Below are 27,753 nucleotides of genomic sequence, written 5' to 3'. Positions count from 1 at the left end.
ATTTTAGTATCTCTTGCAGAAGTTTAACTGTTTTTAAGAATTTGCTACCCACGTCTTCAGCTGCCAAATTGTTTTTGAGTTATTACTATTGGGGCCTCCAGCCGACAAATAATTTGAATCTCTGATCAATAAGGCCTTCAGCCGTGAGTGCAACTTGCTTAAGAATTTTTTGTTACACGTTGTGTCTTAACAGTCAAATGCGATAATTGTTTCTTATTGTCAACCTCATTTGCGATTGGTTCCAAACAAAGTGTACGTGATTCAAATAAAAAAAAAACTGAGCAACCAGCGGTAACTGAGTAAGGCCCCGTCCACACCGAATCCTGCCTTCTCTAAGTCCCATGTTTCAGTATGCTTTTATAAATTTTGTGATAAAGATAGTCCATTTATTTTTCGATTTAGATTGTTCTTGAGGTAGAATTATATATTCAGGGTATGCGATTTTAGAGATTCTATTATGTCCTTGCAAGATTAATAAATGTACAGTAAGATCGTCGTTGTACAATGGTTCATATGTTGTAATGACTGATGTGACTAAATTAAGAATCTATTACATGGCGATCAGTTTGGCCTTAGAAAAGGTAAGGGCAACTTCAGTCATTGTGGTCGATAACGGAAGGAAGGCTTCGAAAAAATCAAAACAGCTTTATAGGGTTTATCGATGAAGAAAAAGTGTTCGACAAGTGATAGAAGACGTTTGAAATCATCAGAAGAATGTTTAAACAGTACAGAGAATGATAGATTGTAGAGTATATACTGTAGAGAAATATAGATAATATACAATCCCTATGAGTAACTAGAAGGAACAACCAGACTATAAGACCAAGAGCAAAATTTTCGAATCCGGCTGCGTTATCCAGAAATGCAGTCTTTCTCCTCTCCCGTTCAGATTGTATATCGAAACAGGATACAAACAAAATATAGGACTGGTTCTTAAGAAGAAATTTGTGAGAATGCACGTCTTGAATACAGTATTGCATGGAAGTCATTCATGAATTGCAGGGAAACTGGAAAAGAAGAAGAAGCATTTGAGGTAAGATATAACAAAATTTTGTTGAAAATTAAGTGGATTGATAAGAAATGATGAGTTTCTCGGCAGAAATGGACATGAAAGTAATGTGTGGGAGTCTCTTTCTGTTGAAGTGAAGAGCAATTTTTTGCATATTTACAGAATGAGAGAGAACAAAAGTCTTATTAGAGAGCAGAGGTTTTTCAAGCGTGCAAATTTCAAAGACTTTATATTCTCAGCTACACTGTATGGAATATTTGCAAGTATTATACTCAGCATCGACATTATAGATGAATCTTGCAGGCTGAATGGCGGAGACTCGAAACGTTTCTTAACGAGTTTTCTTTCCGTTTGTTGAAAGTGACGATACATTATTTTCTTTTCAGTCAAGAAATCATCACAAGCTTCCAATGGTAAAACTATTTGTCAAACAATTGAGCTATGAGCATGTTCGTGTTTTCGAGGAGCAACGGCTGATGCATTAAATTTCTAGTGTGCAGCTTCAAAATTCTATTTCTTCTCCTAATATTTCGACCATATAGCCTTAGGCCATCATGATAACAAGCTCACAGAGTGATCCTACAGACTTTATTTCTTTCTGGACAACACTGATAACTTTATAAAAGTTTACAGAAGACATTATATTAAAGTTAAAATATACTCATTAATGATAATGCGAATGATGCTATGGTGTAATAGTGACTATGTTGTTGCATGAAAATGATCACAGTTGTGACGCAGATGGAATGATGTGTATGATTACGGTGCCCTGTGGAATCGTAGGTAGTGATTCAAAGTGAGGGAGGTGGAGAGATATAGATGGAAGCATGGTGTGAGGAGAAACATTGTGACAGGTGTTGGCAAGAGGGATGGATTTCATCATTGGGGAGAGGGAGCTGATTGAAATTCTGCTAGGAGAGGATGGGTAAGGCATGAAAGTGTATGGAAGGTGGAATATGGATATAATAGCGCAGGAGGGTATTCGTATTGGTGATTAATGGGTGGGGTATTGTGCCGTGACAAGGCTTTCCTGACAAATGAGGGAAGTCTGTTGTCTAAAACAGGATAAATCTTTACCAAGCTCAAAGAGAAAGTGATTTTTCGCCATCCACCGGAGACAGTAGCACGTTTGCTTTACGTCAAATATGACATGATGCTCGGAAACGCTGAGGTTTATCAGATCCCCTGCTGGTGTGACTTTTCGTACATATGTCATTCATTACAGTTGCCCGCAACACCGTAGGCATACCAAGCCATTACGGCCCAATAAATCGATTGTGGAAGGGCACTGAAACGAGACGGCGTCACTAAAGGAGGTATGAAAGTATCGAAATTCTAGTGTTCATCTTTTTGCGACTCGGCGGTGAAAGAGGAAGCTGAAACTCATTTGGCGAAGAATTTAATTAACAGAGATAGCAGTTTCAATTCGGACGTATAATGGAATCCGATGCATTATTTAATAAACTTGCAGAGACATCCATCCAGTGCAGCTCATAATGATACATCCATATCCCAGCACGAATCAACCACGTAGCCACAAATTCAGTTATGCATTCTTCTTTGCCGCCGAGCAACAAGAGCTTGCTGAAAAGTAATACCTCCCAATTTTTACGTGAAAACTCTTATAGATTTTTAAATGAAACAAACGTTAATAACATTCTACGTCGTTGTCCTTCATGTTCACATGTTTGCAGCCCTCTGTTGCTAGATGGCTTCGAACTGTGGCATGTGACAAGGTGGTGTGTAACGTAACTATTTCGGTGTGCGAGAAAAGCGTGCTCGAACTCGAGGAGTTCGTTGAGACATGGAGCGCCTCCTTCGGCGTCATGACAATGCTAGACCACACACGAGGGCTGCGGCATCAGTACGACCTCTTGGGTTCGCCGTCATCGATTATCCTCCAAGCAGTCCTGACTTGGCCCCATTCGATTTCCATCTGTTTGCGAAACTTAAAGGACACCATCGAGGAGTTCACTTTGAGAGTGATGAAGTGGAGCAAGCAGAAGTGAGGTTATGGCTCCATCAGCCGAGTCAAAAACTCTACATTGACGGTATCAAAAAACTGATCTCTCGTTGGCAGAAATGTGTTCGTCGCCAGAGTGACTATATTGAGAAATGAACTTGTAGACATGAAGAATAGAGTTGGCGAACGTTCGCTTTATTAAAAAAAAGTTGAAGAGTTTTCATGTAAAACATTTTGGGGCATTACTTTCCAGCATGCCCTCGTACGTACCAGAGGCCGCATGCGTAGAGGGACAGTCAGTGGGTTTAAAGGGATGGAGCGACTGCTGTAGCGACAGTCTGTAGGCTCAATCTGAAGATGACTGGAAGGTATACGCCTAAAATATTCCGAGAAAAATACAATTTATGCGGCTGCACGCGTAAAATTTAATGGATCAACTGAGCTACGATTCCGAAGTAGCGTAAACTGCATTGGTGCTTCTAACGGTGGCAAGAGACGTTGCGGACTGACGTACTCTTTTACATTCAACGCATAGCTGCACTTACGGGCACACAGATTACTAAATGACCAATTTTCAATATAATTTTGAGGTATCCAGGAAACTATACCAGGTTAACTGACAGCTAGTGAGTAGCTTTATGCGTCTGTACTCTGGCTGTGCTGCAGCGCTGCGTGACTTGGTTATTACAGATTAAACTGATTAAATTGTTGGCAAGTATTAGGACATCGACGTTCAGGCGTTTCGCAAGCGATGTTACTGGAAACTTACTTTCCCAATGTAGTAGTGGTAATACTTCTACGGGTAGCAGCAGGTAGGTAAACACCGGAAAATACTTAAATGCTTAAATTACATGCCTAACCACTTTAATACAGGTAACAATATTCGTAGTTGCGCAGTCGAATTAGAAAATCACAAATCATCTCAGTCATAAGAGCTCCCGCGAGTGGAGACAGACTTCCCAATGAGTCAGAAAGTAAGTATTCCCAAATTTCTAATAAGGAGAAACGGTTGCTTTAATTTGCTGCTCTTTACAAGTGTTTAGATAAAAAATACTGCTAAATGCAGAAGTCAATTAAAACTTCTTTACTGCAGTTAATCGATTCGACCTGGAAACTCACTGACTGGAGTAGAATTGTCTTCAGTGTCTCACTTCGAGTCCCCAGCACGTTGTCTCGCCGTCGCGTTCTCGCTTCCCGAGCACGGGGTCCCGTTTTCCATTCCCGGCGGCGTCATGGATTTTCACCTGCCTCGAGGTGACTGGGTGTTTATGTTGTCCTCATTGTTTCATCATCAGTCATGAAAGTGGCGAGTTTGGACTGAGCAAAGGTTGGGAATTTGTACGGGCGCTGATAACCGCGCAGTTGCGCGCCCCACAAACCAAACATCTTCATCATCATCACTTCGAATTCAGTCCTGATGATCGGCGAAGACATGTCCGGAGACGCTCCTTATAGCATTGCGTTACCAACCTGACCATAGCCAGCTGTAAGGCCTGGCAACCTGGAGTGATGTTCTGGGATCTCATTTATTTTCACAGCAGGTCCCCCCTTGGTTGTCATCTGCAGCATCTTTACAGCCCAACTGTACGTGGACGTTATTCTACGTGCCGTTTTGATGCCCTTCGCGACAAGGCATAATGGGCTTAGACTTCAGCATGATATTGCCCGCCCGCACACAGCGAGAGTTTCTACTGCTTGTGGTCATGCTTGTCAAACCGTTCTTTGGCCAGCAAGTTCGCCGGATCTCTCCCGAATTGAGAACATTTGGAGCATTATAGGGAGGGCCCACAAACACAGCATATTGTTCTCAATGGAGAGACGTCTACAGACGTTAAAGTAACCTCTGGCGTGCCACAGGGGAGTGTTATGGGACCATTGCTTTTTACAATATTTATAAATGACCTAGTAGATAGTGTCGGAAGTTCCATGCGGCTTTTCGCGGATGATGCTGTAGCATACAGAGAAGTTGCAGCATTACAAAATTGCAGCAAAATGCAGGAACATCTTCAGCGGATAGGCACTTGGTGCAGGGAGTGGCAACTGACCCTTAACATAGACAAATGTAATGTATTGCGAATACATAGAAAGAAGGATCCTTTATTGTATGATTATATGATAGCGGAAGAAACACTCGTAGCAGTTACTTCTGTAAAATATCTGGGAGTATGCTTACGGAACGATTTGAAGTGGAATGATCGTATAAAATTAATTGTTGGTAAGTCGGGTGCCAGGTTGAGATTCATTGGGAGAGCCCTTAGAATATGGAGTCCATCAACAAAGGAGGTGGCTTACAAAACAGTCGCTTGACCTATACTTGAGTACTGCTCATGAGTGTGGTATACGTACCAGGTCGGGTTGACACAGAGAAGATGCAAAGAAGAGCGGCGCGTTTCGTCACAGCGTTATTTGGTAAGCGTGATAGCGTTACGGAGATGTTTAGCAAACTCAAGTGGCAGACTCTGCAAGAGAGGCGCTCTGCATCGCGGTGTAGCTTGCTGTCCAGGTTTCGAGAGGGTGCGTTTCTGGATGAGGTATCGAATATATTTCTTCCCTCTACTTACACCTCCCGAGGAGATCACGAATGTAAAATTAGAGAGATTCGAGCGTGCACGGAGGCTTTCCGGCAGTCTTTCTTCCCGCGAACCATACGCGACTGGAACAGGAAAGGTAGGTAATGACAGTGGCACGTAAATTGCCCTCCGCCACACACCGTTGGGTGGCTTGCGGAGTATAAATGTAGATGTAGATGTAGAAACCAGGTAGGATTTTTGACGGTCTTACGCGCCAATTGGACAGAATTTGGCACGATATACCTCAGGAAGACACTCAACATGTCTATCAATGGCAAACTGAATAACTGCTTGCATAAGAGCAGAGGTGGACCAATACGGCCACGCGGAGTGGCCGCGCGGTTAGAGGTGACATGTCACGAATCGTGCGGCCCCTCACGCCGGAGGTTCGAGTCCTCCCTCGGGCATGGGTGTGTGTTTTTCCTAAGCGTAGTTTAGTTTAAGTTAGTTTAAGTAGTGTGTAAGTCTATGGACCGACGACCTCAGCAGTTTGGTCCCTTAGGAATTGTTGTGTACATAGTTCCGCGTAGTCAGCACGTAGACAACTTTCCCACGAGAGCGCGCCCCGCTAAGCACAACAGCGCAGACGCAGCGCTCGTTCGTCTCCGCACTACGAGAGGGGGCTGTCTTAGAGACGGACCAAATTCTGCTTCCACCGATCCACGTATTAATATGTAACGCAGTCAATGAGATTGCTGCTGATGTAGAACCTTTTCTCCTCGCGGATCACACTCGTGCAGTGATACCTGAACGCGCGAGGTATTATAACGAGTGTACAGACCTCCGATTAGTCAGTCTGCATTAGTCTGTACCAGTCTGCATTAGTCTGCCTTAGTCTGTACCAGTCTATAGTCAAGTTTCACTCTGCGCCTAATAAGATTATCATATTTCTGTACATAGCCATGAAGATAAATGTATAGACACTTTGTCAAGTATCAGATATATGTGAGAATAAGATTAACGTACCAAGACCAAAGGAACTTCAGATTGTCAATTGTAAACAGCATCCAGAATCAAGTTACGTAATGTCTATCCTTTTTATTATTTTAATAAATGTGTGCGAAAATTAATCAAGTTCTGTTTACAGTTGGTCACCGTCAATCTGCTACTCTAAGCGTGGAAGTGGCATTTCTATCGTCTGACCTAACGGCAGAAGATAAACACGCCCCGATAAGACCACGAGACATACTGCTGACACTCGCCTACTTCGTTAGAGCGACAAGTCAAATAATCTGATGGTGTGTGTACCGAAGGTCTTACAGTACGCACACCATAGGAATTTAGACACATTTGAACATTTGGACCAATGCGTTGTTGACTTGTTCAGTCTGTGAAGATCTATCTCCTGAATAAATCATCCAATTTCCATTCTACTTGGCTAAGTCCCTCATGGTGTGTCGTTTCTTCCTTTCTTAGAGTCTATATGTGAAGCACCGAATTTTTTTTTAGTAAGGCTCGTGTTGGAAAACAACGCAGTGATGCATGCTGTGCACCACTGCAGCGGCCGCAAACTCACCCCCGGTGCGACGAGGGCTGAATGGCGATGCTGTAGGAGACGAGCCAGAGGCGCACGTGGCACGAGTAGTAGGGGTAGGTCCACCAGCCGCGGTACGAGGCGTTCACGGGCGACGGCACGAACTTGGGCGAGCGGAGTGCAGGGCTGGAGGCGGCGTCCTCGAACCAGGGCAGGTGCGCGTCGGGGCGCCGTCCAGCCACGGGGGCGGCGTCGTCGCGAGTCGGGCCCGCCAGCGCGGGCGCCGGGCCGCGGGCGCGCTGCCACGCTGACACCGCCAGCACCGAGCCGGAGGAGTCATCCAGCGACAGCAGCCGCGCCGCCACCACGTGCCGGTCCGACATCACCAGGCTGCGCACCAGCGCGTCCAGCAGGCCTGTCAACAGCGTAAAGTACTCCCTAAGTCATCACAGCCCGTAAACAGTCACAATGACACCACCAGCACTGAGCCTGAGGCGTCGTCCAGCGACTGTAGTCGCGCCGTCACCAAATGCCTATTAGGCATCACCAGGATATATACCAGAGTATTCAGCACGCCTGCCAGCAATGCAAAATAGTCCCTAAGTCATCACAACCTGCAAACAAACAATCACTATGACACCACCAGCACCAAGCCTCAGGCGTCGTCCATGCAACAGCAACCACGCTGTCACCACGTGCCGGTCCGACATCACCAGGCTGCGCACCAGCGCGTCCAGCAGGCCTGTCAACAACGTAAAGTAGTCCCTAAATCATCACAGCCCGTGAACAGCCACGATGACACCACTAGCACTGAGTCTGAGGCGTCGTCCAGTGACTTTAGTCGCGTCGTCACCACATGCCTGTTAGGCATCACCAGAATATGCACCAGCGTATTCATCACGCCTGCCAACAATGTAAAATAGTCCCTAAGTCATCACAGCCTGCAAACAAACAATCACTATGACACCACCAGCACCATGTCTCAGGCGTCGTCCATACAACAGCAGCCACGCTGTCCGCACTGAGGCACAAGATGACTTGTCAGTCTTGAGCGTCGGCGCATGTGAGGTCGCCACGTCAGTCCAGTGGGCCCCGCCGTATAGCGAGGGATAGTGGCTTCGCGGCTGACACGAGAGCAACAAGAGTCAACCCACAACATTGGTCTGGCCGGGGCGAGCGTGACACGCGAGATCGGCGCGCCTTCCTGCGTCCGTCGAAGCGGCTGGCAGCGGACGGTTCGGGAGAGCGTTTTGGGGGTGCTGCGCCAGGTCTTCGCCAGACATCACAGTTTATTAGAAGGGATTCGTGATATGTTGTTTCATTTACTTGTTAAATTCTACTTGTTTTCTTGCTCAGTCTCTCGTTCCCAGCTTCCTCATCTGTCTCCCGTCCGCATTTGTTAGGCAGTTAGTGTCTGTCTGTCTGTCTGTCGTTCTGCCGCACGTTAATAGCTGCCTCTGTCATGCTTGCAGGATCCGGTGTTAACGAATTTATTGCTTAAGGTGTAAAGGCCAAATTCCTGAAATATGTTTCTTATCTTGCCTATCATCTTGAGAGGCGGCATATGTGTAATGTAGAGCATGTTTGTACATTTTATGTAAGACTGCATTTCACGGGTTTTTATTTAAATGGTCATTTTAGTATATAAATTTGCCACCCTTCCACCGTAAGAGTTTTCTTTTAAAAACAAGTTGCACTTTCGGTGGCAACTAATTTTTTTAATGTGAGTGTTTTGTACCATTTCCATCCCTCCTAAGGGGTGCATAGTTTATGTGTTTGTGTGAGTGGTTAAAATTTTTAATTTAAAGTAATCTGGTGTGTTGCAGATTTGCACCAGTGTAGTCTTTCAGAGGTTGTGTGAGCGGTCGTGACTAAGGCCGTCTTAAAAGGGAGCGGCAAAGTTCTCAGCCCGAAAGCTCATACTGTCAAAAAAAATTGCTATTTCTGCCTCTGAATAAATTGTAACTTGATTATAATTTTTAAATCTGTTTTTAAAAAAAGAAAGGGATTTTAGGAATAAAATTTCCATTTGTTGAAAGAAATTTGTTTTCATCAGTTACCCACTGGCAACTACTTCCACGCTCACATAGTGCGATTAAATGTGTTAATGTTCTTGATGAATCTCTAGTAAATAAAGTAAATTCTTTAAGAAAAGATTTTGAAGGTAAATTCACGGTTGAAACGTATTGAGGCAAAGCAGCTTTCTTTTGCGGGTGATTCTGCTATACCGTCTGCAACTCTAGTAGATAAAGAAACTCAAGTCAGATTCTGGGAACAGGTACCCTGTAGAACAAGTTTAAGAATCCGCGAAGAGAGTTAAATTTCTCACTAGCACAAAAAAGGCACAAAAGTTTTAGATAGAAACAAAAATTAAATAGAGAAGACAGAAAGTTCGAGTATCTTGCAAAAAGAATTTTTCAAAAACTGTAAGAAAAATTTAGCATACATAAATGGATACACAAAACAGAAAGATCGTTCATAACAACTAACAACGTATACGACAGAAAGAGCTCATCAGCAAGTGCAAAACAGAAGTGTAACCAGAATGCATCTAGGCAATGTTCCTGGTACTGGATCATCAAAGAGACAGTTCAGAAGTATCAGGGAAAATAATTATGAGAAGGATTTTTGGTCCATCACCAAATCGCCAGCTTCATTCACGCTATGGTCGTCCTCACATCCAATCAAGCGAAGTCATTTCTACCATTCTGTGACTTCTTCACGTTGACTCTTACTACTCCGTTGATAACATACAAGCGATTAGCACATACACCCAATTTCATGACCATGAATTATATAAGCGGTGGTACGTTACATGATCGTCTCGTATCAGTTTTACGCCGTTTACCGCGCCGCAAAGCAACCAGTAAGCTTTTTTTAATGGGTGTCTTTGAATGACGAGCTTACTTTAAAAGTGGTTTTCATCTACAAGATCACTTGACTTCCGCCTCAATTGGGAAGGGCATTCTTCAGGTTTTGCATGACGACCTTACTTTACTGGTGGCTGTCATCCTACAAGGTCACTTGACTTCCACCTCAGGAAGTGCATTCTTCACATATATCCGCACGGGATCTGAATTACCCGTTCTTAGATTTTTCGGAAATTGTTGGGTTCCAAGCTTGATACATACAAGAAAATTCCGTATTTTTGAGTGATTTAAGGTTTTCACCTGGTCTCACAGGGACCTGCATTAATACCTTAGACGTCGATAGTTCGAAAACGGAAGTGTAGTGACGTGAACCTCTTTAAAACAATTACTTTACAATGGCACGCGACAAGTATCCAAGGCTCGCAGAAAATAGTGTTTTATTTTTCTTCACTGTCTAAGTGTGACAGGTTACCCCAAAGTCGTAGCATAACACACACATGCCATATTGATCCTCATAAAGTCGCCTATTGACAGTTTAAACCTTTGAAAAGAGTGGAAATAAATAAACAATCCCTGGAAACAATAAAACTGTTGTTTCATTTCACTCGAAGAAATTTTCGAATGCATTGTCTTGCCACTCCTTGTAAGCTACGACCGACGGAATACCAAGGTATTTTCGAGTGGTCGGTAACGACAAAGTTCACGAATGAACGGTGAACTAATACAAATATCTGAGCACAGCATATGTCGTTAATAATGGGGTCAGTCCTTCCTTATATTCGCGTATTTACAGACAGATATACACCAGAGAAGCCTATCCCCGATGTTATTCAATCTGTATATTGAGCAAGCAATAAAGGAAACAAAAGAAAAGTTCGGAGTAGGTAAAAAAATCCATGGAGAAGAAGTAAAAATTTTGAGGTTCTCTGTTGACATTGTTATTCTGTCAGCGACAGCAAAGGACTTGGAAGAGCATCTGAACGGAATGGACAGTGTCTTGAAAAGAGGGTATGAGATGAACACTAACAAAAGCAAAACAAGGATAATGGAATGTAGTCGAATTAAGTCTGGTGATGCTGAGGGAATTACATTAGGAAATGAGACACTTAAAGTAGTAAAGGAGTTTTGCTATTTAGGGAGCAAAATGACTGATGGTGATCGAAGTAGAGAGGATATAAAATGTAGACTGGCAATGGCAAAGAAAGCGTTTCTGAAGAAGAAAAATTTGTTAACATCGAGTATAGATTTAAGTGTCAGGAAGTCGTTCCTGAAAGTATTTGTATGGAGTGTAGCCATGTATGGAATTGAAACGTGGACGATAAATAGTTTAGACAAGAAGAGAATAGAAGCTTTCGAAATGTGGTGCTACAGAAGAATGCTGGAGATTAGATGGGTAGATCACATAACTAATGAGGAGGTATTGAATAGAATTTGGGAGAAGAGGAGCTTGTGGCACAACTTGACTAGAAGAAGGGATCGGTTGATAGGACATGTTCTCAGACATCGAGGGATCACCAATTTAGTATTGGAGGGCAGCGTGGAGGGTAGAAATCGTAGAGGGAGACGAAGAGATGAATACATTAAGCAGACTCAGAAGGATGTAGGCTGCAGTAGCTACTGGGAGATGAAGAAGCTTGCACAGGATAGAGTAGAATGGAGAGCTACATCATACCAGTCTCAGGACTGAAGACCACAACAACAACAACATACACCAGAGAACACGCACTTGTCTCATAATTTGTGTACTCATTGTGATGGCACTGAAATCAGCATTGCTGGATAGGTAGAAGATCTCTGCTTCATGACATGTGTCGATACACGAGCTAGACGGAAACGCGCAGTCCTTTTCTGTGTTGGGCACGGATGCAAAACATTTAATGTAGGATTCTTATATCTCGTCACAGTCACTTATGGAACACAAAAAAAGTTGCACTTTTATCGGGCCTGAACCAAAAGGTATGGACCTTCACCAGTTTTCTTGCATACGCACTGTTAATTTTATGCTTTTAACTTTTATATCTGTATGACTCTCCACGTAGTGTATTTTTATACTCATTAAAGGCTATGTGTCACCATTACATGTACCATTATTTCATATGAAGCTACTGTGTTATAGAATTCCTACGTGTGTAATTACAAACATTACATACAATCCCTACAAACATCACGAATTTGGTCTTATATTATAGTAAGTTTTTCATCTCAGTCTTTTGGATATCCAATGTTAAACATGTACACAACCTTTGAACTAAGTGTTACCAGTATGTATGTTAACCAAATTTCAATTTCACTGAATATAATCTGACTGTTCCTTAAATGCATTAACCATTGTCTGAACCTGGCCCGAATAATGCCACGGCTTACCTGTGCGACAACAGACAGCTGAACTCTGCTAACCAATGCAATTATAGTATTCTGCAACACGATAAACTGTAGAAAACCATGCTACTTGCTACATAAAATAAATCTTGGTGAGTGAAAAGCAAGAGTATTATGTTCCAGCAGATCTCTTATTAATACATGGATATCGCGAGCTGTAATGTGAGTCCGAACAGTTTTAATTTACGAACTCTTGAGTATTGAGTGTGATGTGGGGGTTCAATAATGAGACCTTGAAATCTATTGAAATTCGTTTCTGTATTGACCAGCAGAAATTAGAAGACATGAACATACGTTAGTCACTGGACATCGTTGTTATCACAGTAATTTGGAAATAAACAGTAAGTTTACGAAATTAATTCTTTAAACAAAATTTAAATTCAATGCTTTGAAGGAAAAATAGTTAAAGAGTGATATTGTAGCATATAATTTTTTTTGAGTAAGTTTTTCGCCATTCTTCATCTTCGATTGTCGATCAAGGTGGATTCCGGAGTCGCTGGAGCGCGAGTAGTTCAAATATCGCTTTAGTCATTTTCGTTCTCCTCGCTGACTATTAGAAATTGTAAAAGACACAACGGCCATTTTATGAACCCATTTCCTGCGACAGCCCTCTTCCGCGACGGAATTTTCTTAGATTTCACTGCAGCATTAGTGCCTATCGAGTCGTTTTATTAGAATAAGTCTTGAGAACTGTTTCGTGGCACAAGATCAGCCCCTCATCGTGAGAGTAGTTGTGCGAAATGCATTCGGAGATAGCGTAACTGCGAAATCAATAAAAGAATCCATAGTGTGAGTTTATTTATAACTGTGAATTATTTACCGATTCTCATCACTAAAGAACTCAAGAAATTAATTACAGAATGTATGTATAGCTATCTCAGTTGCGCAAAATTGTTGTCAAATTGATCATGGTTTCGACAGTAGTAAGGCGGTCTTCGTCAGAATAAAAATTACACAGGATTACCTAGAAAATATAATGACGTGGCTCAAAAATATGAAATACTTCCATAAAATGTGCAAACAGTGTAAATGCATGTAATCACACCATTTGTGAAAAACATTTGAGAAAAATGCACTCGTCAAATAGAAATCGTCACAACAATAAAAATTAAACTGTAAAAATGTAACACGTTTTACAACTGGAATAAAATCTTCCATCGAAAGACAATGGCAATTTCGAACTCGCTTAGGGCCAAGCACTGCATCAAACAGCCGCTACCTAGCAAAAAGTGATCGAATTACAGAGAAGAGTAAATGAGACACTACATTGACAATTTTAAACATTACAGGCAACAACAGGGACCAGTGCATGAAAGTTACAACACACCGTAACGGTTTTATTTTACAAAAGAAATACAACTGAAATTATGTACATAGAAAATACGAAAATGTAAAAGAAAACGGCATTTAAGATTCTACATTGAGGAGAGTATCGCCATTCATACCATTTTTAGATTAGCAGCTCTATACCTTGAAAAACGTTTTTGTTGCGAAATTGCATCTGTTCGTTAAGTATGAGACCGTCACTCAGAGATAGGTGTTTAAATATATCCATCTCTTCTAAGACGTTAAGCCCAAAGCCTTTTTTCTCCGAGCGCAAGATCTGGACGTCTTTTACATCTTTAGGATTATATCCTGTGATTAACAAATGGTCAGCTAAAGTTGAACTGTAAACTTTGGTGTTTTTTTGCCTAGAAGCTGTTCCTTGAATTTTGTCGAAATAGCTCAGCCTTTTTGGCCTATGTAATTGGCGGGACGATTGTCGTAAATAATTTTATAGAGACCAGAATTCAGCAAAGGGGACAGCATAGGTTTCAAGTTATGTATGATGTTAATTTTTAAAGAATTATTAGTGGAGAAGATTACTCTATAGTTATATTTATTTTTAAGCAAGCGCTGTACTCTGTAAGAAATTGGACCCAGGAATGGTATAGAGAATTTTTTTTTCTTTTCATTAGGTTCGTTATTAGCAAGACCTAAGGTGGTGACTCTCTTATTGATTTTCCTGTTATTAATACTATCTACTATACAAGGATCATAGCCATTATTGACAGCAACAGTTTTAATCAGATTGATTTCAGAATTGAGTTTATCAGAAGAAAGGGGGGTGGAGGTGGCTCTATGAATAGCTGCATGAAAAAAGGCCATCTTATGAGATTGCAGGTGTACTGAAGTGACTGGTATAATATAATCAGAACTGGTTTCCTTACGGGAGATATTGAAGCTAATTTTGTCATCTACTATCGTAAGAGTAAGATCTAGAAAGTTTAATAGCAGGAACTCGTTTTCGCGTTCACAGGTGAAAGAAACATTTTCGTGAAACTCGTTGAACATATTAAAAAGTCTATCAATACCATCATTAGGCCCTTTGTAAATGATCAAGATGTCATCCACATACCTGGCGTATGAAAGAATGCCTACAGTTGACGCTGAAAACTTATTGAAAATTTTTACTTCTAAGGAATTAATGAGCATATCTGCAAGGATTCCTGATAAGGGGTCCCCCTTTGCAAGGCCATCTAGTTACTGAGATAGTTTTGCATTAAATTCAAATAATTGTATTTTACTACAACACGAAGTAAATTCACAAATTCGATGATTTGCTTGTCAGCTAAATCTTTTTTGAAAGAAAGTAAATTATTTTCTACTATGTCTAAGACTTCAAGTATCGGCACAATTGTGTAAAGATTTTTAATGTCAAAAGAAATTAATTTCGTATCTCTATCACAGTGAACGTCTTTGATTTTATTAACTAAATCTTGACTATTATAAACAGAATAATTGCTACGGAAAACTATTTTTTCAATATACCTTGTAAGAATTTGGGTAAGTCGTGATAAGCACTGTTCATACTGTTGGAAATTGGGAGGATCGGATGGTTTTTTTATGGACTTTAGCCTGAGCTCATAACTTAGGCGGCTGCAGATTCATGTTGATTAGCTTTAGCTGCTTTTTTTTCTTTTTTTGAAAAGGTTTAAGAAGAGCTTTGGCATCGTTAATAGCGGTTCTGACTTCTTTCTGCAAAGTTAGTGTAGGGTCCTCATGTAGCTCGGAAATATCGTTTTCCTGAAAGAACTGTAGAGGTTCCATAACATATTCTTGTTTGCTAGGAATGACAATGGTATTACCCTATCAGCCTTCGTTACGAAAGCATCTTTTTCTACAAGCTTGGTATTTATGATTTTAATTAGTTTTTTTGTCGGAATTAACAATATTATGAGAACTGATTAAGTTTTTGCTGACAATATTAAAAACATCATGTGATACTCTAGTCTGACGAGAACTGTCCATTTTTATACTGTCTAGGCCTGATTTTAGATCAACAACAAAATTTTCAAGTACATTTTGTCTGGATACCTGAGGCATGACGTTATACTTTCAGCCTTTTTCCAGTAGCGACATCTCAGCTTTTCTGAAATTAATGTCAGTCTTTTTTAAAACAATGTCATAGAATATACCATCACTTTTTTTAAAAACTAGGGGGATTACATGATTTTACAGGTAGAAGGCATTGGTTGTTTAGCTTCCTTTCGTGCCTAATGAGAATGTTTTGTCTATAGTTCGCTAATTGTTTGTTAATGTGAAACCAAAAATCATCAATTTGAATATTATAATGGGCCTTAAAATTTTTGTTTGTTATAAATACAAATATATGCTTATTCATTTAAAACAGCTTTCTTAGCGTACAGGGCACTTATATTTTCAGACATAATTTTTTGCACTAAACGTTTGAAAGCATTTCTTTCTTTTTTGCACTGCTTGAAGTTCAGATAACACTTCACATAATTAGGAACAAGTCCCCTCGCTTCACATTGTTTATTGAAATTAATTGCCTTGACTGTATTCAGAATTTTCATTTTAAAGTCTTTGTATATCGTAACAGCAGATAGGAATCTTGAAATTTTAAACATTTTTATTTCCTGAGGTCCAGCAACCGTGCGTTAACTGAATTACGCATTATTGACCATGGTCAATTTGACAACAATTTTGTGCAACCGAGGTGACTATACATATATTCTGTAATTAAGTTAACACACGGTTGGTGGTCCTCAGCCAGTAAAAATGTTTAATACTTAAGAAACACTAATTACTTCAAAATATAGGTGCAGGCCTCGTGATCTTATCTGGAAGGATAGAATTTGAGATCCGCTATTCAACTAATTTTTATTTTTCTGATTGATAAACTTTCCACACGTGCTAAATCTAAACATTGAGATTGTTCAGATTAACGCCTACAGTAATTTAAAAACTTATCCAATACCAGTTGTCGCCGGAATGATAGCTCTCGGAAACAAAGCCGTGCGGAGTGGCCGTGAGGTTGAGACGCCATGTCACGGCCATGTCACTGCGAGGCCCATCCCGCCGGAGGTTGGAGTCCTCCTTCGGGCATGGGTGTGTATGTTGTTCTTAGCGTAAGTTAGTTTAAGTAGTGTGTAAGTTAGGGACCGATGACCTCAGCAGTTTGGTCCCTTAGGAACTCAAACACATTTGAACATTCGGGAAAAAAGCACAGTTATAGGCAAGCGTTATTGCAATGTGATGCTTTTCTGAATTCATGCATATTATTAAGTGGTTAAACCGTCAATGTTACCGAAGATGCAAAACTTAAAATGCTTCCTAACCGCGACAATCCACCTTTAGGAATGCTACCACACGCAAAGGCATATCCAGATATTACCTTATTTACTATTTTCGCAGAAGCAGCAATATCATTCCAAAATCAGGCCTCCACATCAGCACAGACACAAGTTTAGACCAACGGTCGACACAGAAGTGCTCACTAGCGGACAGACTACTAGACATCAACTTAAACTTTGGAATCCAGCGTTTCTCTTTTATACATAGACTCTGGAAAGGTGCTTTTTGTGGCAAATATCACAAACAGAACCACAGTGTAACATACTAGTAGCGACTCTACGTCTCTGTCTTGTTACCCACAGCGATAGCAGTGCCCCAAGCGGTCAGCAAGCGACGCTTCTGATTACAATATCCTATGAGTGTGAGTGCTAACGTTTACAGTGATTTCTAACATAGTTTGTACAATAGGGTTTGTTAGTAGTGCCGCAACAACTGACAATAACTAAAAAATGTCATCACATTTGTCATCACTTAGTTTCCTAAGGCCCCTACAGGTACGAAGCAGTACGTTACAGGACAGTCAGCTTACGATTCACTTGTAATGTACAGGCATTTAGTGAATAATGTGGTTTTTCTTTAGTAACAAAAAAATGGTAGTAAACACCAGACAACCTGACCTTTTTGTAATACCTACATTATTTAACGTTCCAAATAAACCACCACACATGTACGTTAAGGGAACCCCACATACACGTGATAAAAATGGTCAAAACAAACAGAAATATTTCCCTGCACGGAAGAAACAAATTCCACAATTGTTGTTAAATCTCAGCCACAAACGGCAGGAATCTTCAATACACTCGCCTTTGAAGCAAAAATAATTACATTTACAAAAATAATTGCCTATTGGAAAGTTGAGTGAAGTGCAAGAATAATCGAATCATTGTACTCTATAAAAATACAACAACTAGTTCGTTAATTAAGTAGAAAAATAATTGAAAACTAACGTTATCCTCCCGGCGCATTTGATTTTCTCCATGCTTTTCAACGCTGTAGTGCCACCCTAGCTGTCAAACGATTACAACTTCCTCTTCAGAGTGTCGTGACTGCATGTATTAGACTCTGGACAGAACTGTGGATTCGCCTAATGTAGAAACCTTATACTCTTCATGTCAACAAAGTTATTGAATTCAGTTTTATATTGCACTGCACTTATAGGTGAAGGACTGGTGTATTTCTCGAAAGAGTTCATAAAAATAAAAGTAAAACTTGAGGCGTGTGTGGCTTGCGTTCATGCAGTTAGTTCTTTGGCATTTTGTCACCTCGAGTGGCGTCTTGTTTCTTCCTTACTTACTGGCGTAACGAAGTTGCTGGCTTACCTCCTTGAGTGGCAGCAGCAGCGCCTGTCGTTGTGTGACCGCTAGTATTTTCCGGGTGCTGGTGGTGTGTGTGGTGGTCAGTCGGTTGGGACAGAGCAGCGAGGAAGTCTCCGCGGCGCGAGACCAGGCCAGGACTGCTGGCAGTGTGCACGCGCTGTCGAATCGTGAGGCGCTAGCTGTGAGAGCGACAAAGTTCGTTGCCCACCGAACCTGGATGCTGAAGTTGAGTGATCAGTTAACCGATTATGAAACCTCAACTATTGGGACATCTCTTCGTTCATTTGCGGGTTGTTGCTCCTTGGGCCGTTTGGGCTAGCAGCAATGTATGATGTGTTGGAGTCGGAGAAATCTTGCAGCTGTCTTCCTATATTGCGATTAATTATTAAATTGGCTGTTACTTGACAGTGAAGTGCACCAGCGGTAATTTCTGCCCTGTAGTTGTTAACGCCTCAGTTACCTGCCCTGGACGTTAGTGTAGTTTTCTGGCAGTACGCCTTTCCTCGTCGTGTTGATACTGTCCAGCGCGGCGCGTAGTTCGACAGAATTTTAAGTTGTTTGGTCCATATTTTGCTTAGAGTGGTTATTGTTCCCTTGGCTGTTTTTAGACGCCAATTTCTGAAGACTTAGTGTTGTTTGTATCCTTGTCCTCGGCCGAGAGTTTCCATCGTTGTGCCGTTGGTCGGACGGAATTGGTTAAATTGTTGGTCGGTCCTTGGGCCGTCCCTAGTTTGGGTTGCCATCCGATTATTTAACTTTATCTCTTGGCTGCCTGTCTCACCTCACATTACGTTTGAGCTACCTTCTCAGGCCGACCCTTGGAACACTTCTGAGCACCACTTGTTCTGTATGTTTTAGATTGTGATTTTAATTTTAGTCTGAAGTATTGCGTGAGGCCTTCGGCCTTGTATTAATTCAGTTCTTTTTAAATTTTGCATACAGGCCTTCAGCCATGTTAAATAGAAATTTTGAAGATTGATTTTATTTTTTTTTAAAATATTTTTTCCTTAAAATTTGTTATATCTGAAATTGTTTGTAATCCAGACCCTAAGCCGTTAGTTGTTCGATGTGTTATGTCTGGCCTTCATCCAAGGGTTTACGTGACCCTCTTTTAATAAGGCCTTTAGACGTTCGTATTCTTTAAAGGATTTTTTTTTATTAGAAGGAAGGTGTTTATTTTAAATTGTTTGTGTAACTTGTTGTCCAGACCTTCAGCCGTTGCTTCAAATTTGTTTGTGGCCTTCAGTCGTGCAATAAGTTAATATTTCTTTGATTAGGCTTTCAGCCGTTCTGTTGTAAGTTTAAAAAGAAATTTCTTGGTTAGAAAAAATGTTTATTAGTGTGTTTTAATTGTAGTTGTCCTTCAGATGTGTAGTGTAGGCCTTCGGCCGCTAATTGTTTTCAATTGCATGTTTTTTTTAAATTACCTTCTATTTTTAATAGCTTTTGATTTCTAAGCCTTCAGCCGTTCTTGTTTTTGGTGTGGTTTTGGGCCTTCAGCTCAGAAAGTATCCCAAGTTTTCTTTAATTAGGCCTTCAGCCGTATTGTCTAATTGTGGTCTTTTGAAGCAGTATGTAAATAAGTGGTTCTTAGAAAAATAAAGTTGTGTGTTTGATTGTGCAACTCACAGTAACTGTTTACGGCCCCATCCACAATCGTAACCTTATCCTGTGCGCTCTCTGAGTACCTACCAACCAGGTTTCAGTGCTTTTGACACTAGTGAACTAATACGACGGGACTTCAAATAGTAAGTTACACATTATTACAGCAGGCCAAGATACTTTTATTGAATGCTGCACCAAATTGAAAGTGACATAGATACATGACACTATTTTCCAACGTAGTCACCAAGTCTCTGTAAAAAACAGTGGGTACACACTACCAATAATTTAGTTCCTCGACAAGAGATATCCGCTCTTTGGCCACAGAGACATTCCAGGGCCTCCATGTGGACGTCATCATCTTAGAAATACGTCTTTCCCCCAAGATCTCCTTCCAGCTTGCCGAAAACTGGAAATCGCATGATGCTAGATCAGAATTTATATTCAGCATCACTCATATCTGTGCAGCCTTCGTCAAATTGTTGGCTACAGCTGGACGCGACATTGCGTTTGGTCCGTATATCACGAGAATTTCACGGTGGGTCTGTGTGCAATTTAGACATTCTGCCCACAAGAATCCTAATGTCCTGCGTACGTCAGCCTTAGAGTAACTTTCCAGTTGGTACGCCATTTCAATCACACACTTCAGTGCACCTGGTTTCTGTACCGAAGCAAAACTGTATCTGCAAGAAACCGGGAACTTGAAATCTCTTCTGACAGTGTGCCACTCTTGTTGGGCAGCAACGTCCTTACTGTGAGACAACATTTGTAACTTACTTTCTGAGGCACTATGTAATATTTCTTCCGGAGCCCCTAGCATAAACTAAAAACAAATTCAAACAGCGCCTAACTCTAGTTGCGAAATTCTGTCCTGTTAAGTGTAAACACGGGGAAAAGAAAGCACTGAAAAGAAATAAGCTGGAATGCGCCCAAGTTTCGCACCCGCTTCCGGAGGACCTCTCGAGAGAGAAGTAGCGGCATATGGACGGTGGGAGTTGGCTGGAAGTTTGTTCGCGAGCAGGCCCACAATTCATGAGAGCGGAGACCTCTCTCTCGTACGAAATGAGTTCTTGCCGGGCTAAGACCTCGAAGCACTCAAACGACACTCCGACTTCAGACTTGCGATAACCAACGTAAAATAATGTATTCACAATATTCCATAGGAAAGTTCTTTATCAGTATTTCAAAAGAAGCGTTAACACGCGACCTGAAAATAGTAAACAATTCGTTACTCCCACGATTAAATAATTAGGAATTTATGTAGGAAAGTGAAGTTAGAGTTTAGCGACCCGTCGATATCGTCGTGACTGTAGACGCAGCGAAATATGAGCGGATAAGAAAAAAAATGGCTCTGGGCACTATGGGACTCAACATCTTAGGTCATAAGTCCCCTAGAACCACTTAAACCTAACTAACCTAAGGACATCACACACACCCATGCCCAAGGCAGGATTCGAACCCGCGACCGTAGCAGTCCCGCGGTTCCGGACTGCAGCGCCAGAACTGCACGGCCACCGCGGCCGGCTGAGCGGATAAGAGCGGGAAAGCCTAGCCATTGAGCGAAGGAACACTACAGTATTCACGTAATACGACTGTGGAAAATACTAGAAAGTCAGGATGGCTGCACGAGACTCTGAATCGCAATACTCCGGAATTTGAGCCTCGTGTAGGACACACACTCATTCTCTATTTAAAAAGTTTCCTACAGTGGCGTACCGAAGCTAACCACCACCTCGGTACACTGCTCCTCGCATATCTACTGCCACTGGCAGTGCATTTTATAGAACTTGTTATTAACATCTGAATCAACCGCGTTTTCATAAATTTTCAATTTCACATTTCTGAAACTTGAACAGAAGCTGCCAATCTTCGACCATTTTGGAATCTGACTGTATACAGGGCTATTACAAATGATTGAAGCGATTTCATAAATTCACTGCAGCTCCATTCATTGACATATGGTCACGACACACTACAGATACGTAGAAAAACTCATAAAGTTTTGTTCGGCTGAAGCCGCACTTTAGGTCTCTGCTGCCAGAGCGCTCGAGAGCGCAGTGAGACAAAATGGCGACAGGAGCCGAGAAAGCGTATGTCGTGCTTGAAATGCACTCACATCAGTCAGTCATAACAGTGCAGCGACACTTCAGGACGAAGTTCAACAAAGATCCACCAACTGCTAACTCCATTCGGCGATGGTATGCGCAGTTTAAAGCTTCTGTACGCCTCTGTAAGGGGAAATCAACGGGTCGGCCTGCAGTGAGCGGAGAAACGGTTGAACGCGTGCGGGCAAGTTTCACGCGTAGCCCGCGGAAGTCGACGAATAAAGCAAGCAGGGAGCTAGGCGTACCACAGCCGACGGTTTGGAAAATCTTACGGAAAAGGCTAAAGCAGAAGCCTTACCGTTACAATTGCTACAAGCCCTGACACCCGTTGACAAAGTCAAACGCTTTGAAATTTCGGCGCGGTTGCAACAGCTCATGGAAGAGGATGCGTTCAGTGCGAAACTTGTTTTCAGTGATGAAGCAACATTTCGTCTTAATGCTGAAGTGAACAGACACAATGTGCGAATTTGGGCGGTAGAGAATCCTCACGCATTCGTGCAGAAAATTCGCAATTCACCAAAAGTTAACGTGTTTTGTGCAATCTCACGGTTGAAAGTTTACGGCCCCTTTTTCTTCTGCGAAACAAACGTTACAGGACGCGTGTATCTGGACATGCTGGAAAACTGGCTCATGCCACAACTGGAGACCGACAGCGCCGACTTCATCTTTCAACAGGATGGTGCTCCACCGCACTTCCATCATGATGTTCGGCATTTCTTAAACAGGAGATTAGAAAACCGATGGATCGGTCGTGGTGGAGATCATGATCAGCAATTCATGTCATGGCCTCCACGCCCTCCCGACTTAACCCCATGCGATTTCTTTCTGTGGGGTTATGTGAAAGATTCAGTGTTTAAACCTCCTCTACCAAGAAACGTGCCAGAATTGCGAGCTCGCATCAACGATGCTTTCGAACTCATTGATGGGGACATGCTGCGCCGAGTGTGGGAGGAACTTTATTATCGGCTAGATGTCTGCCGAATCACTAAAGGGGCACATATCGAACATTTGTGAATGCCTAAAAAAACTTTTTGAGTTTTTGTATGTGTGTGTAAAGCATTGTGAAAATATCTCAAATAATAAAGTTATTGTAGAGCTGTGAAATCGCTTCAATCATTTGTAATAACCATGTACTTCTTCAGTTTTTTTTCAGGTAGTACTTCATTACACGTAGCTCCATCATCTGGAAAAAGTATGTGGTTATTGAATGCCCAGTCACTGAAATACAACAAGGACAGCAAGGATCCCAACACAAGATAACGTGCTGTATCCTCTCTGCCAACAAATCCGTAGTGTAGTTACATGTTTTTCTCATACCCCATTTAATCGTACTTTCGCTAATACTCATTGATACGCTAACGACTGTAATGTTGCTGGGAAATCAAGAAGTACTGCAGCCATCATCACAGATATATACGGCTTTCAATATATTATGTGAGAACAGCAAAAGTTGGTTTATAACATGACCGATGTTTTCGGAATGCATGCTGGCTGCCACGGAGGCGGTCATTTTGTTCGAGATTCCTTATTACGTCTGTTAACTGAATATGATGCGGGATTCGACAACAGATGGATGTCAGTGAGATAGGACGGTAGTTCAAATGGCTCTAAGCACTATGGGACTAAACATCTGAGGTCATCAGTCCCCTCGACTTGAACTACTTATACTTAACTAACCTAAGCACATCACACACATCCATGACCGAGGCAGAATTCGAACCTGCGACCGTAGCAGCAGCGCTGTTCCGAACTGCAACGCCTAGAACGGCTTGGCCACAGCTGCCGGCTAGGACGGTAGTTCTGAGGGTATCTTCTGCAACTCTGCTCCATAACCTAATTAATAATCCACTACTCCAAGTTAAGACTAACAAATCAATTGAAATTATTACTGACGCATCAAAGTGCGGATGTAAGTGAAACAAACACCGGTAACTGCGAAACTAACAAGCGTTTTCCGGTTTCATTTCTATTCGGTGAAAGATAAGTGTCACGTTTTTCTGCAAGCTGGGTCCACTGGCTGAATGTGTAAAGGTTAAGACTGCAGGGGTACAACGGCAAGCGAGTCGTAAAACTGTTCCTCGTACAAAGGATGATTCATGAGCCAGGCCTACACGGGAAGGATGGGCTCTGTCCGAGACGATGTCCCACGCTCCGATAAGAGCCTCGGGAGGGCTAAAGGTGGCTTTTACCAGGCTGTAAACTGCCATTGTGAGAAGCAGCGTAAAGAGAGCTTTCTAAAGATAGAAATTTACGCATGAGATGGGAGAATACAGAGCGAGAAATAGCTGTTGGTCTCAAAGGAGAACAGCAGTAGCTGCTGTTTAAATTTTGTGAGGGAGTTCTGAATTAGTTCACCAAATTATTTTTGTAGCAGGCTGAAGACTCGAGGGTGCATTCGTGCAGGACCTATCACTGAATAAAACGTGAAGTCATTATCGTAGTGGGACGGAATTTCTGTTTCACTTCCACACTCTAAAAGACAAGTGTAAGTTAACTGGTTAATCACAGCAGATACTTTCGGAGAAGGGAGATGTTGCTATTGTTCTAAATTTTTCATTGGTTGCAACTTGGAAGGTCTACAGCGAATTGTTAACGTGAACCCTGTACTGGCAGAACCAGCAAGATCTTGAGAAGAAGAGCATATACACACTTCGTCTTAGATCTCCAGACGGGGAACCTCTTCGCCTTGGACCGCAAGAGGGTGAGATACCTTCTCCATATAGCTGCTGAGAGGGAGGAGTTCGTCCTAGAGTTGATCATCGATGGGGCTGAACTTGTATGTCTGAGCTACTACTACAGCTATCCTCTGAATTTCATAAGTGTTAAGCATGAACGAAATTTGCGTGACGAGGGGACCATGAAGTTGTTTGTTCCAATTTAGTGTTACGCTTTTCAAAATTAATTTAAGGAATCAGCTAGTTGAAAATATGCGCTTAGGCAAGGGAACTTGTATGTACTTTTCTGGGTCTTTTCTTTAATCTATTGACTAATTCAGCAGTCATGCGGGGGTTTACGTTAACATAGCTAATTATATCACTTCATTCGCAATCATACCCACCTGTACTAAAATATTATCGTACATGTTTGTAATTCATTTGTACCTTGAGAATTTCATAATTAATTGTCTTGCCTAACTAATGACAGGAATCAAGTTAATCTTGGTGTAAAAAAAATTAAAAGAAACAGGATTTTTGTGTGACAATTGGTTTCATTTCGTAGTTTCATGAGAAAAATTTCTCGTAAAACACTGACGGAAAAAATTCGCACCACCAAGAAGGAGTTCTGCGACATATTTCGCATCTGTAGCATGACTGGAGTTAGCAGTCAGGTTTGTTTTAAATTCACGCTGTAAAGGTCGTGGACGTTAGTTTGAGATTGGATGTGGTGAGCTGATGTTAGTGAAGCATACCTTTAAGGAGACAAAGACGCCATTAACAATACCTCACTGAGTTTGAACGCCGGCCGGTGTGGCCATGCGGTTCTAGGCGCTTCAGTCTGGAACCCCGCGACCGCTACGGTCGCAGGTTCGAATCCTGCCTCGGGCATGAATTTGTGTGATGTCCTTAGGTTAGTTAGGTTTAAGTAGTTCTAAGTTCTAGGGGACTGATGACCTCAGATGTTAAGTCCGATAGTGCTCAGAGCCATTTTGAGTTTGCTCAATGGGCTACGAGAAGCTGGAAGTTCCTTCTGCAGTACTGCAGAAAGATTTGGCAGGAATTTAGCCACTGTACATGATTGCTGGCAGCGGTGGTCAGGAGAAAGTACGGTCTGCAGACGACCTCATGGCACTACCCGGGCGGAAGACCATCGTGTTCGGCGCAAGGCTCTGGCGCATCGTGCTGCATCTGCAGCAGCAGTTTGAACAGCAGCTGGCACCAGAGTGACACAACAAACAATTAAACATCGGTTACCTTAAGGACAGCTCCGATCCAGACGCCCTTTGGCGTGCATTCCACTGACTCCTAACCACCGCCATTTGCGACCCCGGAGGTGTCAAGTGAGGACGCGTTGGAGGTCTGTTGTGTTTTCTGACGAAAGCTGGTTCTGCCTTGGTGCCAGAGATGGACGTATATAGGTACGGAGGAGGCCAATTGAGCGCCGGAAATCAACCTACCAGTGTGTCGGACACACTGGAGCTATACCTACAGTTGTGGTCAGGAGTGCAATTTCATATGACAGCTGGAGCACTCTCGGTGGTTGTTCCACGCATTCTGACTGCAAATTTGTACATCAGTCTGGTGATTCGACCTGCTGTGCTGCCATTCATGAACAGCATTCCAGGAGGTGTTTTTCAACAAGATAATGCTCGCCCACATATCGCCTTCTGTAACCGAACATGCTCTGCGAATTATCGACATGTTGCCTTGGCCTGTTCCACCACCACATCTTTCTCTAATCGAGCACATATGGGACATTATCAGACGACAACTCCAGATCAATTACAAACAGCAATGACTGTCACTGTATTGACCAATCCAGTGCAACAGGCATGGAACTCCATCCGACACCTGGCACCTGAATAACGCAGTACATAGATGCTCCCTTACTTGCATTCAACATTATGGTGGTTACTTCGCTCATTAATGTACTAGCATTTCACATTTGCAATGACTTATTTCGAGCTTAATTAACATGTTATCTTTCAATGTTAATAATTTACATATGTTAACTAGAGAAATGTATTCAAGAAATTTCATTGCTTTACATTAATTATTTTTTGGTGTTATGTTAGAGTATCTATGTTGTGTCAGTCTACCTATGTGACCTACGGTACGCATTTTCATTTTGAATTGGGCCACCAATGTTTAGATTCCGATGTTCGTTAGCTTCTGTTGCTCGACTTTTTCTTCATATTTTTCTGGTCTCATGGTGCGGCCTATTCACAGTACAGGTCATCAGGTTCAGATCTTGTTAACATCTCAGGGGCGTGGTTGATGCTAAACTGTAGTCTCGCAGGCGAGGCTGATCTGTAGTTTCTTTAAATCACTTGACACAGTTTTTTTGTGTAGTTATTTACAGTATATTGTAGCCAAAAGCCGGCCGGAGTGGCCGTGCGATTCTGGGCGCTACAGTCTGGAACCGCGAGACCGCTACGGTCGCAGGTTCGAATCCTGCCTCGGGCATGGATGTGTGTGATGTCCTTAGGTTAGTTAGGTTTAAGTAGTTCTAAGTTCTAGCGGACTGATGACCTCAGAAGTTGAGTCCCATAGTGCTCAGAGCCATTTGATCCATATTTTGTAGCCAAAATGGGAGCTAAGTCAGTTGAAAGCTTTGGATAGAATCTAATAGGGATCCCATCGGGCCCTGAAGCGTTACTTGATTTTAAACGACTTTAGTTGTTTTTCAACGTCAGTGAGAGTAATATCGACATCACCCATCTCTGCACTGATTCCAGAAGTAATCTGGGGTAGTACTTCGGGATGTCCGACCTTAATGTAACTTATGTCAAATCTGAAAGAAACATCATTTTGAATGATCGACCTAATATTTACAGGTCACACAATTTCAGAATTTGTTTTTAATTTGTACACGGGCCATTCGAGCTCGTCTTCTGTTTTATGTGTTACAAAATATCGGCACCATATAAAAGATTTTACAGCTGTATCCTTCCTTGGTTTTGTGTCAGAATTTACCTCTGTCTTGTAGTTTTTTTTGAAATACTGTCAGTCTTGATATTAAAACGCATCCTTGACCTAGTCTGTGTGCTGCTCTTAGGTTACTTCCGTTATTCCTATGATGTTAGCAGTCATGAGTCCTAAATTTTGTTTTGAAAATTCGAATGAGATGATGGTAGTTTCCTTCGGCATTCAGTAAGTTCCACATTTTA

At 41.9% G+C, this 27,753-nt stretch overlaps 1 protein-coding gene across 1 annotated transcript in view; it reads right to left on the bottom strand.

Annotated features, from left to right (window-relative positions):
- LOC124775981 (probable G-protein coupled receptor CG31760) overlaps positions 1 to 27,753 on the bottom strand; it is a 440,811-nt gene that overhangs the window by 255,569 nt on the left and 157,489 nt on the right. The window contains exons 3-4 of the mRNA XM_047250822.1: positions 7,639 to 7,758; positions 7,059 to 7,431 (exon numbers count right to left, since the gene is read on the bottom strand). Of these exons, the coding sequence (XP_047106778.1) occupies positions 7,059 to 7,431; positions 7,639 to 7,758 (493 nt within the window). The remainder of the gene's footprint in view (positions 1 to 7,058; positions 7,432 to 7,638; positions 7,759 to 27,753) is intronic.

The sequence above is a fragment of the Schistocerca piceifrons genome, chromosome 2, assembly GCF_021461385.2.
Source record: "Schistocerca piceifrons isolate TAMUIC-IGC-003096 chromosome 2, iqSchPice1.1, whole genome shotgun sequence".
In the NCBI taxonomy this organism is placed as follows: Eukaryota; Metazoa; Arthropoda; class Insecta; order Orthoptera; family Acrididae; genus Schistocerca; species Schistocerca piceifrons.
This window is presented reverse-complemented; position numbering and strand designations above follow the sequence as displayed.